The sequence below is a fragment of the Clarias gariepinus genome, chromosome 14 (genome assembly GCF_024256425.1).
Source record: "Clarias gariepinus isolate MV-2021 ecotype Netherlands chromosome 14, CGAR_prim_01v2, whole genome shotgun sequence".
Classification (NCBI taxonomy): Eukaryota; Metazoa; Chordata; class Actinopteri; order Siluriformes; family Clariidae; genus Clarias; species Clarias gariepinus.
In genome coordinates this window covers 19,228,859-19,244,183 of record NC_071113.1, presented here as the reverse complement: position 1 = coordinate 19,244,183, position 15,325 = coordinate 19,228,859, and the positions used below count along the sequence as shown (strand labels likewise).

The 15,325-nt window shown below is 38.5% G+C and overlaps 1 protein-coding gene across 12 annotated transcripts in view; it reads right to left on the bottom strand.

Moving 5' to 3' along the window:
• Window positions 1-15,325, bottom strand: part of svila (supervillin a) — a 78,088-nt gene that overhangs the window by 16,160 nt on the left and 46,603 nt on the right. For 5 of the 12 annotated variants that reach the window (XM_053510993.1, XM_053510984.1, XM_053510986.1 and 2 more), the window contains 12 exons: window positions 14,925-15,098; window positions 14,352-14,386; window positions 13,403-13,467; window positions 13,067-13,203; window positions 11,950-12,045; window positions 10,313-10,565; window positions 9,340-9,408; window positions 8,503-8,779; window positions 6,632-6,854; window positions 3,296-3,428; window positions 2,283-2,327; window positions 1,312-1,386 (listed from right to left, as the gene is read on the bottom strand). In XM_053510993.1, the coding sequence (XP_053366968.1) occupies window positions 1,312-1,386; window positions 2,283-2,327; window positions 3,296-3,428; window positions 6,632-6,854; window positions 8,503-8,779; window positions 9,340-9,408; window positions 10,313-10,565; window positions 11,950-12,045; window positions 13,067-13,203; window positions 13,403-13,467; window positions 14,352-14,386; window positions 14,925-15,098 (1,582 nt within the window). The remainder of the gene's footprint in view (window positions 1-1,311; window positions 1,387-2,282; window positions 2,328-3,295; window positions 3,429-6,631; window positions 6,855-8,502; window positions 8,780-9,339; window positions 9,409-10,312; window positions 10,566-11,949; window positions 12,046-13,066; window positions 13,204-13,402; window positions 13,468-14,351; window positions 14,387-14,924; window positions 15,099-15,325) is intronic. The other 7 variants (XM_053510992.1, XM_053510994.1, XM_053510991.1 and 4 more) reach the window with 5 other exon arrangements.

Here is a 15,325-nt window from a genome sequence, read left to right as displayed (position 1 = left end):
GTTTTTTTATATTGTATTGTGTTGTTTTTCTTTTCACGCTGTGGCACTATGCACATTTATTTTTATTTTATAATTAAATTCTATTATTATTATCATTATTATTATTATTCAAATCTTATAAAAAAATGTTCTATTACATTATAATAAATCTCTTCCATACAATTCTAGAATTGTTAAATAACAATAGGATTAACCTTTATACCTTTTCCGGCTATATTTAAATCACGAAAAAAAAACAAAATTACACAGATCAAAATAAAACTAAAGAAAATAAACCAGATTAGAATTTAGTGTAAGAATTGTACAAACAGTAAATTGCACATGTTGGTAGAGTAACTCTTCCTCTATAGTAACTCCTTTTCCTGTTGGTCCGTTACAGAGCTCCTGACAAAGGACAGGTGCAGGCTGTTTAACATCCTCAAAGGATATAGAATGTTTACGGAGATGACATCATTGATAAGAGCAACATGCACAGATGGATGAAGACGTTTAAAGAAGGGGAAACCAGCATTCACAAGAGTTTGACGGGGGTGCAGTACATCGCTCGTGAAGGAGACTATATTCAGTAGCACATATGTATAGAGGAAGAGTTACTATAACAATGTGCAATTCGAATGACCCATGTAAATTAAACAAAGGTCATTCCTATTTTTGCTGTGTTTGGTACAGCCCTCAGAACAAAATAAATGGGAATGAACTAGAACTGGGGAAAATAAATAAATAAATAAATAAATAATACCAAATCAAATAATAATAAGTTAGGATAATTTTGTCATCAGTGAATGAAAAAGGAAACTAGTTGGAGCTACTCTAAAGCAGTAGGTGTTTTAGTTAAATAAGTGATGAGAGTAAAAAGTTCTGCACTTCACACAGCAGCAGAAAAATTAAACCACAAGCTTCAATTATTGTTATAAAATAAGCCGCTTTCTCTAGAATGAAATGAGCATGCAATTAGATGAACAAAGACAAAGCGTGTTCACGAAGGAGTAGAGGTGTGTGTGAAAAAGTTCAGGAGAGGCAAATGTGAGCAGAGTTATTCATAACTAGAAAAAAAAGCAAACAATGATCCTGATTTTATTTGATGCTACAACAAAAAAGAAAAGTGTTAGTTTGAAAAGACAGATAAATGGGGGGAGTGATGGAGGGCACAGGTCTGTGATGCACTTCGGTGCATACACACTGATTATTTATTACCTGTGCTACTTGTATTTAACCAGAAATGAAAGATAAACACAGAATATTGTGAGTAGAGCTAAAGTGCAGTGCATCAGTGGTCGAGCTGAGCAGGGGACCATTTGTTCTCTCTCTCACCTGGGAAAGAGGTTCGATGGGATCCAGAGCCTCATTCAGAGGCACAGAGGAAAAAGTGGAAGAAAAGACGGGCTCCTACAGCACGCAGGAAGAATTGAAGGAAGTGACGAGACGAAGACAAACAAGAGAACAGAGAAATGTAAAAGAAAATAGGAAGAAAAGCAAAGAAAGCAGAGCGCTGTTCTAACAAAAAGCCTATTTATAAACATGCTGTACATATTGACCCAAGATACATAGTCCAAAAACTCCTCGTCTATAAGCTTTTTACTTAAATGCATTGTGCTTGCACGCTATTGACATGAATCCTTTACTCATAATAAGATTTCATGAACTTAAGTGGGTAAGAAGTGGATTCATATGGTACATACTGTATGTAGAATTATTGCTACTCTACCTAAACTTATCCATTTAGCAGATACTGTAAATAACCTGATATACGGATAAAACAGACAAATGACTGTACAGTGACCCCGATTGAGCAGTAAAATGAAGTCAGCTGATAACCCAGGTTATCACATCTACCCTGATGGCAGAGGCATATGATAGAAATACTTTTTTACATTCTAATTTTCTATGAGCATCACTTTCACACATCAGTGATGGCTGATGAATGGAATCAGTCAATGAGTTTTTTTGGTCAGGCAGTGTCCATATACACACAGATTACTTTTTTTTTTTTTACAGAACATCTAATAACAGACAAACAATGATGCAGTAGATTAATGAAACAGCAGCTCCATTAATGACCAGACTAAGTGTAAAACCATACGGGTTGTCTTCACTATAGTGTACAGTAAGAAACACAGAAGAAACAGTAAATCCACCACCACAAGCAATGCAACGGAATCATCACAAGTCAGCATAACACCAATGCAAAAATATCACCACACCACACCCATCACCGAGAGATAAAACACACGCACACTCCACCAGGCATGTACACCAAAAACCAGGTCAGTGAGCAGTCTTACCCAGAGCTGATCAGAGACTGCAAACTCATCTATCATTCCATTGCCCTGGAGAAAGGCACAATACATCTTAGGGTACTCATGAGGGTTCTTTACTTGTCGTTTTTTTTAAGCCAAGAACGCTTATTTCTCTAGCAAACCCTTAAAGAATCCTTTAAAGAACCTTTTTTTTAGGACTTAAATATATAGGACTTGAAGACATTTTCATAATGAACGGAAGGTATATTTTTAGAAATAAATTAGAAGATTACTATTTTACGAGAGCAGACGTATAGTAAGTCACTAGAAATAAGGAAAAACTGAACACCGGGAAGAAAAAAAAATTGTCCAGTGAATTACTCGTCACAGGGACTCTTATTCTGTATATCGTGCGGTACTTTTGTCTTTCCAGTAAAAGCTTTCTCTGGATTTTTGACTAATATCTGCTCACCACCTTTTAGTGTTAAAAAGCAAAATAGAGGACACAAATGGTGTTATTTTTAATAGTGCGTGGTATTAAACTAAACAACAGAATGCATCAAGAAAACCAGATCCAGTGATCTACAAATCCCACAAGGATATCCTTTAGGAAGGATAAAAAAGAATTCACATTTAAATTACACATGAGGAAACAATCGTGCACCAAGGGGGAAAAAAATCGGGAGGGGACAGCCAAAGAAAAAATAATAATGATTTATTAGTAACTTTATTAAAAACAAATCTGCAAATGTGGCATTCATTTATTAGCTAATCTAAATAACAGGATGTCTTACAAATAGTAGCAGATGGTGAAAAACAGAACAGTGGACTGTGAATCTTATACTTGTGTAGAACTTTTAAAATGCATTTTCTTTTGGTGGACAATGTCTGAACTGGAAAATACTGTACATGGTTAACTGACGTACAGCAAGTATTTTTGCAGAATATGATTAAAGTGCATTTACACCTCATGGGGATTCACAGATGGAAAATTTAAGCTGTAAAACCTTTGACTTTGTCTAAAGTTAAGAAGTAAAAAGTTAAAGGTCCAAGTTTACCTTCTTTTTAAAGGTCTGCTCCACCTCCCAGAGCTGAGCATGTCTCTCTGAAACGGCCACTTGGACAACATCCTGCTTCTTATTGATCCTGTTTCTCCAGTCTTCCTCACCACTCTTCCTCAGCAGAGCCAGCCTGCTCATACACACAAAAACACACAAATGGTTACAACAAATTCTGGTGTAAAACTAAAAAAGTTTTTAGGTGAACAGAAAAATACAAAAAAAAAAAAAGTAATTTTTTTTATAACAGCTACTCTATAACAGCATGACGTAATGGCAGGGTAACATTTTGCATAGTCAGATTTCCTTTTTTTCCCTCTATGATGTCAGAGTGAGCTTTATCTCCTGATACTGACATTACTGTACTAGGTATTAGACTGGTGCCACTGGTGTCAGCTTAAGCAGGCTTTAGGCTACAGTATATGTAGCCAAAATGGCACATCAGAAAGGGTATTTAGATGAGATCAGTGGACTTGGAACATATGGCTCACTAGTCTGTAAAATTATTGAAATAAGACTTTTAAAAACAATTAAGGAGTGGGGTCTGGTCCCATATAGAAATGTAATATACAGACATATATGTGGTCAAAAATTAATGTGCCATATACAGTATAAAATTGGTCTTTTTAATATATATGGGATACTTATGTAGTATACATACTGTATGTACAAACACATCGTCTATCAGTCCGTCTGTCTGTCTATTCATCTATCTTGTTTGTTTATAATTACATGCATGATGCATGTGTATCCCATAATTTTGACATTTAGGCGGCATACATAAATCTTATATCCAAATTGACAATACATGTATATGTTTTTAACATGTATGACAATATATGCAACATACAGTATACTTCATCTACCGATCTGATAGAATGCTTCCGCAATGTCTTATCACAGTCATACAGGACAGGATTTTAAAAAAAAAAAAAAAAAAAAAAAGAGTGCAGCATGGAAAGAAACAGAACAAGAATGAATGACGTCTTACAGCACTTTGTTTACTGAGTCTATTTACTATTATGACAATATGAAACTACTGTATTTCATGCTTTCCAGTTAAAGAGCTACAAATGTGCTGCCTCGCTGTGCATAAAAAAAAACATAATTTGCAGCTTGTTAAATTTGCTCAGATAGCATTTGTATTCATGATCAGCATGATACAATCCAGTACACAAAGCTTTAATAAAATAATAAACTTCCCAGGAATTAAAGCACACCATGGTACAAAGACTTCTACACCAGTTCTATTACAAAGGCAAAGGTGTGATGTATATAAAAAGGGAGAGTAGTTTATTATTATACTCTACATATTGTTTTCTAATCAGCCATAATATTTACTTTGTAACTCTAGCATGTCTTTAATGATATAACATGATTATCATTTGCTTATCGTTACTGCTGCACAAAGCACTTTGTCACACAATCTGATCGCAATATTTGGATGAATGGATTAATTCATAATTCAGCTTCAGGCTCAGATCAAACATGTACAACAATATGCCGCACAGCTGGTCTGCACAGGTTTTAAGCAGCCTGGAGCTGATGCCGTCCGGGCCTGCAGCTTTCCTCACTTGATCTTCCTGAGCTCCATTCTCTCCTGGGCTTCTGTAAGGGGCAGTATGCAGTGGTTGGAGTGGGGGCTGATAGCCTGAGAGCTGAGATCCACACAGAGAGAGGCGGGGCTGGAGCAGCTTGCTGTGGAAGAGGAGATGGGTGGTTGCAGCAGGGGGGATTGGGTGGGGGCAGGGGTGGCTCAGCCGATCAAATCTGTTAAAGAATAGATTCATCATTTGCCCACTTCAGGTCGTCCTCCGCCTGAGAGCAGGACTCCTTATGACCAGTGATGGTTTTGAGCGTCTTCCACACACTGCTAACGTTATGCCGCTGCAGCTGATTCTCCATCTTTTTCTTGTAGCATGCCTATCCTTGCCTGATGATCTTTCTCAGTTCTCCTTATTTCTTGATTTAAAAACCCTCTTCTTCTCCTTATATCAGAGTTAATCCATGGCTAGTTGTTCGAAAAACTCCATGCATTCCTAGTAGGTAAAGTGTTCTCCACGCAGAAGTTAATATAATCCGTTATACAGTCTGTTAAGTTGTCAATATCCTCCTCGTGTGGATCACACATGGTTCCTTCCATGCAGTTGTATGTCTTTCGGAGCCTTACTGGTCTCATCAGACCATGACTTCACTGTGCGGGAAACAGCCGGTTGCCTGCATACAAGGGGTTTGTACACAGGTAGGAGATGAACCAGATTGTGATCTGATCTTCCCAAGGAGGGTGGTGTTGCAGTACAAGCCTCCTTGGAGTTGGCATAAAATAAATCTAGTGTTTTATTGTCTCTGGTGTGGCATGAAACAAACTGGGTAAACGTAGGTAGACTGGAGGATGGAGTTGCATGATTAAAATCTCCAGAGCTAATGAGAACATACATGTGTGTTCATGTATGTTCATGTGTGTTCATGTGTGTTCTGCAAGTAGTTAATGATTTATAATCTCAGTATCGAACAGTCTTTGAATAGAGAAGCCAAAAGTTCAGACAGCTCACTTTCTTAAAACATCAAAAAGCATCAAAACAATAAACTAACATTAACTTTTAACTTTTAACATTAACTAACAAAAAAAAAAACATGGCTTGGTTTTCTGATGGATTACACACACTTGGTAACATCCACAAAGATATCACCAGTCAAACCACCGTACTTGCTTTTAAAAAAAAATGATTTTATGTTGCTTATTTTCTCTCGAGAGTCATCAGACATGTGACAACCTCTCCGGTTTGCCCAAAAAGCACATATTTCGGTCACACACATGCACAGATAAACAGCAGTTAGCCTATGTTATTTGCTAACATCCTCAGGGTAAGATACTGATGTGTTTGTCTCTACCAGAGTGCCTTAGTTTACGATGTCCTGGAAGCTTCGACATCCTGTAAACAGTCAAGTTATCATTCTATGACTGATCAACACTCGCGGTCTTGAGACGCAGCCTTATATAGAAATGCCAAAGTGTCCTGGTTTCTGTCACATCTTATAAGTGCACATTTCAGCGTTTCTATTAAATGAAAACAGAATTTCCCTCACTATCCTTAACAATAATATGATTCATTTACTTATGTAATACTCTGAGCAGTGCATGCATCAAATGATTTCAAAATCTGATCACAAATGTTTTATGTGTGTATATACATATAAGTGTGTGTACACACACACACACATTTACTGTACTGTACATTGCATCCAAAATACCAAAGACTAATGAAGACAACATTGCTGTGCAGGATTAAATGATTGTCTCTCTAATCATGTGTGTGTGTGTTCGTGTGCACTTGCCTCTCTTTGATGGACATCTGCCTCGCTGACATGATGTCTGAAATCTCCTCTGCCTCTTCTGTGTCTTGTTCTCTCTCCCTGCTCCTCTTCCTGTCCTCTGACACGGCCGCTCTGCCAGACTCCAGCAACTGCTGAGAGTGTGTGTGCTGCGTGAGAGAAGTGCTCCCGTTCAAGGCTTGAGATGCAGTCAGTGCTGCTGCTGAAACAGCCTGCTCAGGAAGACCTGTTGCAGAGTAAACACACACAGAGACACGTATATATACATACAGGAAGCTGGTAGGACAGCCCCAGTTCAGTGACGGAGAGCGACTAGACAGGAATGGGTGTGTGGTTTGACACCGTCTTGCCTTATCGTTAATAGATTATCATACAATCCGAGCTAAAGTAAAAGTGCCTTAGTGAATTTACATATAAAAGTAAATCTAGGTGAGGGAGATGCAAATGTTTTTATATTCATACAGGAAGTGTGCAGAACCACAAGCTTGTGTGGGAAACGGCACTGACACAGCAGGAAGTGCATTTCTTTCTCTTTTACATTAACAGAGCTTATTTTCAAACATAGGGTTAAGAAAATATTTTGAGCCTGACTAAATGTGATGGTATTATCAGTTGTTGAAGCTTTCAGTTTCACATCACGTTAGTGCCAAAACCATCCAGTTTTTAATGTTTATAAAAATGTTCAGAAATCAACGACTACTGCTCTTAAAGGATCTTTATTTTTTTGTGGTTTTGTTCAGAAATACAGCTGCGGCTAGACATCGTCTTGTGTAATCTTAAATTGCACCACAAGTGATGAACAACAAACACTAAAAAAAACAACAGTTTCTAATTTGATTCATACTGTTCAGCTCTGTACTCTTCTCTAAGGGCAGATACTTCATTTTCATCCTTCTGTAATCTATGAGCGACTTTCTTATCCTCATGTCAGGGTGGAGGATTCCAAGTCTGTTCAAATCTGGGCACCACATATCCACCCCTTCTCACCTAATGACGATTTACTATGGACTCACTCATCGTCTATACCGCTTTATCCTATATTCAGAATAGGAGACTCCAGGAGTTTATTCCAGGAGACTTAAGACACAAGGCGTGGTACACCCTGGACAGTGTGCCAATCCATCGCAGGGCACACGCACATACACATCACTCACTCACACACTACGGGCAATTTGGGAACCCCAATTAGCCTAATCTGCATGTCTTTGGACTGTGGGAGGAAACCAGAGTACCCAGAGAAAACCCACTAAGCACACAGAATTGGAATCGAACTTGGCTGGGAATCGAACGCAGTCTCTAAAGGTGCAAGATGACGGTACTCAGTGCTAACCACTACACCAACATGCCACCTACAGGCTGATTGGTCATATTCTTAACAAATAAATACAGGAAGGTGCCAATAGAATTCGTCTTTTGGCTGCTTCGCAATTCTAAAAGTGACCTGTGACATCAGAATTGCTAACAGTGTATTCATGTCCATTCTGGTTAACTGCTTCTTAAATGCTTAAAAATAATTTCACAGTAATTTCACCCTAACACACAGTACCAGGATGGAGAGGAGCAGTGCTGCAAGAAGCTTCAGTTTGTACTAAAGTATCTCCATGAGCATGTGAGGGAATCTTGGCTCACTACAGTGAAATTGGCTACCTAATCCTCGATGAATGATCAATAAAACACATTTAGCACATCAAGATATTTGTTTCAAAGCTGCACAGGAAAATGCTTCTTAACCACATAAACCACACAAGGTACAGATTTCATGTTTTGTCAGTGTTGCTGCACATCCTTGTCATGTAAAAATGCTAAAAATGCTAAAAATAAAAAAAAGGAAAAAAAATATTTTCACAGCATCCCATCAAAGAAGACAACCCTACCCGTGACTGCTGATCTTGTCTTCTGATGTCCATCTGTCTCCTGGAACTCATGTGAGGTCACTACCTCTCCTTCTGGCTGAGAGAGTAGTTTCCTTATGCCTACACCCAGGCCGGACTCCTCTGTCTCGGCGCTGGGCAGCTCAGAGAGACCTTTGCGTTCATTATAGCTGTTGGAAACACTAGATTGGGCCAGGTGAATATCGCCGGCATGGACGGAAGAAACCGTGGTAGGTTTTACAACAGATGAGGAGGGGGGGAAATGAGAGCTAGCCCCAAGCTGCAGGAAAACAAGAAATAAGCAGAATTAAAAAGTCACAGGGCCGAATCATACAAAGGAAAGTCAGAAGTGAAGAGTCTTGTAACTGCAAGTCTTAGCACAATAACACAGATGCACATGTTCAGTCCTGAATAACACACAGTGCAAGACAGACATGCTTATAGTTTTTTTTTTTATAACTTGCAAAAAAAAAAAAAAAAAAAAAAAATCTTTAAACACCAGCAGTGGCTTTTAAATCAACACCTTATTATAAGAAAAAAAAATTCAAACAGACTCGTGTGACATTATAGGAAACAGAATTTCAAGACAACTCTCCCAAACAAAGTGCAATTCATCATCACAACACGGACCTTAAAAACAACACACATTTATACCATTAAAAAGATGCAGAGTGCCATACTGACCTATACGGCTTTCAATTACATATAACTAGCACAATATGGGACAGTGACTCATGGCGTGATACTGAAACACGACAGCACACTACAAGCCTATGGTTTTACTGCAAGCTGAGTAAAACTGAAGCGGACGACCCACAGATAACCACACTGCTCTCTCACATAGTCCAGATCACTAAGTCCGTCTGAGAGCCACATCTCCTCCTCATAAAAATCAGAGTCTGAGCCGTCCTGCACCAAAGAGAACCGTCAAGCACAACTCGTATATATACACGTATGTGCATGCAAAGAGAGAGAGAGTGAGTCATATTAGGAGGAACAGTGGCATAAACAATACACTGATTTATTTTTTTGCAACTGTATTATGGACTGAATTTATGTTCATGTGTCATGTCATAGTCCGGAAACTGGAAAAATGAGCACAAGTAAGAATCTTCTACAACCTTCTCCATAGTACCTGGTGCTCCAGTGATATCGCAAAAAACTAATTCATAAGTACAAGAATATTTTACATTATATGGCAAAGTTTCATAGACACCTGTCCATCACAACCATATGTACTGTTGCCACAAAGCCTGAAGCAAATAATAGTATAGAATGTCTTTTGCGTGCTATAGCATTAAGCAACTATGATGCCCAAACCTGTTCTAGTCTTACAAAGGCCCTGTGTACAAAGACATGGTTTTAAATGGAAGATCATTTAGGATCATTAGCTAGAACATTAGCTGCACCCTTGACATCAGTGCTGAACCTCACTAATTCTCTTACAACTAAAAATAAAGAAAGGAAATCCCCCCATAGCCATGGACCAGGACCTAGTGGAAAGTCATCCCAGGGGTTATTATACTAGCAAATGAAGAGTAGATCAGGGAAGCAATGTTTAAAAACTTATATGGATGTGATGGGTGTCCACAAAACTCTTAGTATATGCTTTAAGGTTTTGGTGGAGTAGTTGAAGATCATCTAAAATATTTACAACATTAATAGAAGGGGCAACCACTCCATAGTGGCTTTATCATGTACTGTAATGTTGAAAACAAGTTGGCCAAAAATCCTATACTACTATACACCTTTTAGATCCTAATTTTATTAGAGCTCCAGTTGTTTTAAAATGAAAAAAGGAAATTCTCTGTACCTGCTCTACCCCTCCAGGTATGATAGGCTGGGTCTGGTAACGGGCATTACTGCGCCGGGTGCGTGGGTCCTTGTGGCGGACGGGGTTGACACCGGACTGCTGGGTGAGTTTGTTAAAGATGGCCATTTTCTCTGCCAGGCTGAGAGTAGACAGGTCAGGCTCTTCCTGGCCTCCCTCAGCATGGCAAACATTTTCTACCTCTGCTGTCTCCTGCAGCAACTGAGCCTCTCGTGCCTGCTCCCTCACCACAGAGCTGAGAAAAGAATTACAGCACCGGAAAGAGGTGATGGGGAACAGGGAACAAGACAGACGTATTAAAAAAAGAGAATATAAAACCGCATATTATTGAAAGCCTGGACATTTCATAAATATTAATGTTTTCTATCCCTTTATTTCTCAAGTCAGCTACAATAATCGAACTGGAGACTACATTAGTACGGAATTTAAATGATTCATGCATGCATTGACTGTAGAGGAATCAAAACATAAAACTGTTAAGCCAGTACAGACAGTTAAATGTCATATGACCAACAACAAAGCATCAATCGTTCTTCAGGGGGAAAAAAATAAAAAAATCAGGACAGTCTGCGTTCACAACTGGGTTCTGTTTACGGACGTAACGGAATGAATGCCAGCTGTTACGGATAGAGTAACTGAATAGTGCATGAAGGCTGCAGTGACAGATGTTAAGTGTAGCAGAGATGTTCGTAATGTCACAGCACAAACATGCAGGGCTTCTGAGAGCGTGAGGAAGTAAGTATGTGGTTAATAAAGTGGTGTTGTAGACATTTTAACAGCACGGGGACCAATCTTGAGGATGTGTTCATTTCATTACATGTCACAGCACATCTTATTAAAAAAGATATGATAAGATCTGAACCATTTCACAAATCTTTTAGATTATGTATCTTATTATATGGTTTTATAACCTCTGAAGTCTTTTTAGGATAAAGGTAAAACACAACTCAGAAACTTGAAACTGATAGCCATCAGTAACACTACTACAATAACTTAAAATAAAGACATGTTGTCAAAATAAATAATTAATTCACAATATTTAAGACTTAATAGAAATTGAAATATTTAATATTAAAATGAGCAATAATGAATAGGTAGTTAAAAGTGTTTTGTGCAAAAATACACCATGTTCAGAAGGAAAAATAAAAACAGAAAAATGCTAAGAGAACCATTCCTTAATATTGCTTTTTTCCCAGAAGCAATATTATCCACATGGAATCTGGTCAAAAAAGGTTTATAACAACAGTTTTTTTTTTTTTCTTTGCCAGTAAGGAGTATATATGCATTAAGTTACAAATGAGGCCTCTGCTACTATAACTAGCAGGGTACAACTTAAAAATTGACACTTCTTCACTAGTCCACATGAGGGAGCACTAAACCTTAACACAGGTACGAAAAAAATACTCAACAACAACTTTTGTTGCACCCAGACCTCAAGGTTGTCTAGGTCACATTACAGAGCATGTGTTAACCAGTGTGTGATCTACATGCCTAATCTGCTGACATTTAGACACCATTAGTATCCAACGGTGACCATGCATCTTTTACACACACACATGCTCACATGCTTCTGTGTATATGTGTGTGTGTGTATGAGCATAAGAAAAACTCCTGGGTACCTGTGTTGGGTGACTGTGCTGTTGACTACAGTGGGACTAGGAACACGTGTTACTGAAGAATGAACAGACACAGTCTGTGACAAGGGACCAGGGGAACTTCAAGCAACAAGAGGAAACAGAAAGGGTAAAGAAATAAAGAAAGAAGGAAAGAGACAGAAATCAGAGTTAAAAAAATAAATAAATAAATAAAAAAGAGGTGTGACTGGAAGATTTGCCCAAATACCCATAGACGTACAGGCCATTGTGTGCTCATTTACATTAAAGGTTAAATAATTACCTGGCCTAGCTATTCTTTGCTTAATAAAGGGGAAAGACATTCCAAATTCTCAAGACTAACAGTTTTTTTTTTATATATATATTGCCATTGGATGCACTAGGAACAGCTGTGCCACTGCTCAGTCAATCATTAATTATCAGCCAATCATGTTCAATGAATACAATGCATATTAATCACACAGACACAGGAGTTTGAGTTAACTTTAGGGATCAGAAAGAAAAAAATCTGAGCTCGGTGAAATGACCATGGCATGAACATTGTGCCAGAAGGACTGGCTTCAGCATTCCAGAATTTGCTAATCTTCTGGGATCTTGAAGCCCTGTCTAATTTTGGTCAGCTTGTGCCTACTTGTAGCATCATTTCCTGTTCTTCATTTTTAGTAGTGGATCCCTTTGTGGTCTTCTGTTATTGTCATTCATCAAGTTTAATGTTTGGCATGTTTTTCGTTCTAAGATGCTTTTCTTATTTTGTGTAACCTTTAGAGACTATTGTGCTCAAACCAGTCCTTCTGGCAGCAACAACCACGGCACAGTCAAAGTCACAGAGATCTTATTATTCTCCATTCTTATGCTTAATGTGAAAATTAGCTAAAGCCCTAGGCATCTTCAGTCTCTTTTCTTTTTTACCCCCTAAAAAAAATAAAAATAAAATTTCCCCATAATTAAACCAATTATTTTGGTGTATTTTGATAAATATTATATTACAGATATCTTCAAGAATCATGACAATCAAAATATTTTTTGCCCTACAGATTACTCTCTGTTGTTTCTGTATAGGTCTTTCATGAGAGAGACACAGAAGCATAAAAGGAAGAGTGTGTATTCATGTTTGTCCTCTTACGTGGCAGCAATGACAACTTCCTCAGAAGTGATTGGCTGGGTACGGTAACGGTCCTGACATCTTCTCAATCTGCGTGCTAAAGCAGCATTTTGGTTTTGTGCCTTTAAAGCTGCAACATCCACACTTTTCTCCAGCTCCTGAAGCACAGCGCAATTACCACATTAAAAATGAAAGAGAAATTCCTTCTCGTAGCTTGTAAAACATATAACTTGCATGTTAAAAATAATAAATTGCACTGGTGATTGTGTGTGCAGCTGGCAGACTGAGTAGGGCTACAAAAATGTGTACATACTTTCGAGCATACCAACACACAAAAACAGACAAACGCACACATACCCTGAAGAGAGAGCGTTTGGCAGCAACACTCATCTTTGCTCTCTCATCCAACTTCTCCTCATCCACTGGGGAAAAAGAGAGAGAATGACCAAGAGAGAAAAAAAAAAGAAAAAAAAAAAAAACGGGTTGGAAGGAATATTCGTGAGAACAGGCTTTTCAAAGCAAATACTTCACAGAGGCAACAGAAAAAGTGCACACATGGTGAAAAGATTTCAGGCACAGAGAAACACATTCCTGCTTTTCACTCTCGAACCAATTACAGGCAAATTATTACTGTTGTCAACAAGTGGAGGCCTTCTAATCAGGTCACTGGCCATAACCAGCTGTTAGGAGGCTGCAGGCTACTGCAACTTAATTTGGACAAGATCTCGAGACAGCAGGTGGGATGATACTGTAGTTCTGACATCATCTGTAAAGAATGGTTATCTGACACAGCCTCAAGCTATGGGTAGGAACATTTGTTCGGCTACAATGCTTCAGCATCAGTTTAACAGCATACGAGCATTCTCATTTCTCACGCCTATTATTCTCTTATACATTTATTCCAGAGACAATGATTTCGAAAATATCTATTAAACTCAAAGAGCACTATGAGAAAATACCAGTAGTTAAAAACACCTAGCATGACCCTACTGCTGTCTGACATCCATCCAAGCTCTTTGGCTTTATTGTCCATCACTTGATGTCTTGACCCTACCCCTTCCCTTATAGTCAGCAAACAGCTTTAACTTTGTAAACATTAGTAACCCCCCCCCTCCCTTTTATGGCACCTCTGATTGTAAATTTGAAATAAAAGCAGCTTTCTTTACCCCAGATGCCCTTTGTAATTAGGTTACATCATGCTCTCACTGTTACAAAGTCATAAAATGCATGTAATGACTTGCAAACTGAGGAATAAAATACAGCTTGTGTTATACAACAGTTATTCCAATTTATTTAAAAACAATACCTTCAATGAGTTGTGGTTCTGGAATCAGGCAAGACCTGTGGAAAGTACAAAACACAATCTTAGAACATCCAAACCGCCCTCCCAAAAATAAACCAACTAGGTGAAGCAAGCGAATGAGTTAATCAATAAGAGGCAGAATCATTAACAGCAACAATTCACTGTGTAAGTGGTCAAGTGAGCAATCAGCAAACTGAAACAGAGGGACAGAGAAGGAGAGGTTGATCAAAAGCAGCGAGAGCTGTTAAGCAAATCACACTTCATTTTAACCAGAAAACCCACAAATAACACACTAGAGTACCAGAATGGTTTTCCTTAAAAAGCATTAGATTAACTGTTGACACAAAGCTGATCAGTACACGTGTCTTTAATTTAATAACGTGCTTGCTGTGTAACTGTGGTGAGGAAAAATATTATTATTGGGAACTAGCAGCTAAAAAACCCAGCAAGCCAATCTGCTTTTCACAGGACAGCTCTCTCACTCAATAGAACTTAAGTACAGTAAGTTGTACAGATCACATTTGAGCACAACATTCCTTATTGATCATGCACGATCAGTTCTTTCATCCACCCCACCTATCAGACTCCTGCCACTCGGTGGACGTGACTGGCTGAGTTCTAAACCTCTCAGAAGTCTTTCTAGTCTCTTTTTCATCAGGTGATATGTATCGCCGAGGGCGGCGGGAAGCTCTGCCGCCGCCTCGCCCACTTCTCCAGGGCACATCAGTAGTTGCAGGTATGTGCTCTACCCTACCACAACAGGATGAAGTAAGCAAAGAGCCACACTGGAAAAATCACATCAGTGCAGGATCAAGAGATCCAAAAAAATCTAAAAATAAATAAATAAATTAGACACAGGCTAAATAATTATAAGGGCACTCATCGTTCTGGCAGCGGAAATGAATGACTCAAGCCAGATTGCAAGGCTTTGAGGAGTTGAAAACAATTAGTTAAGATACCATTAACTGTTAGAATTA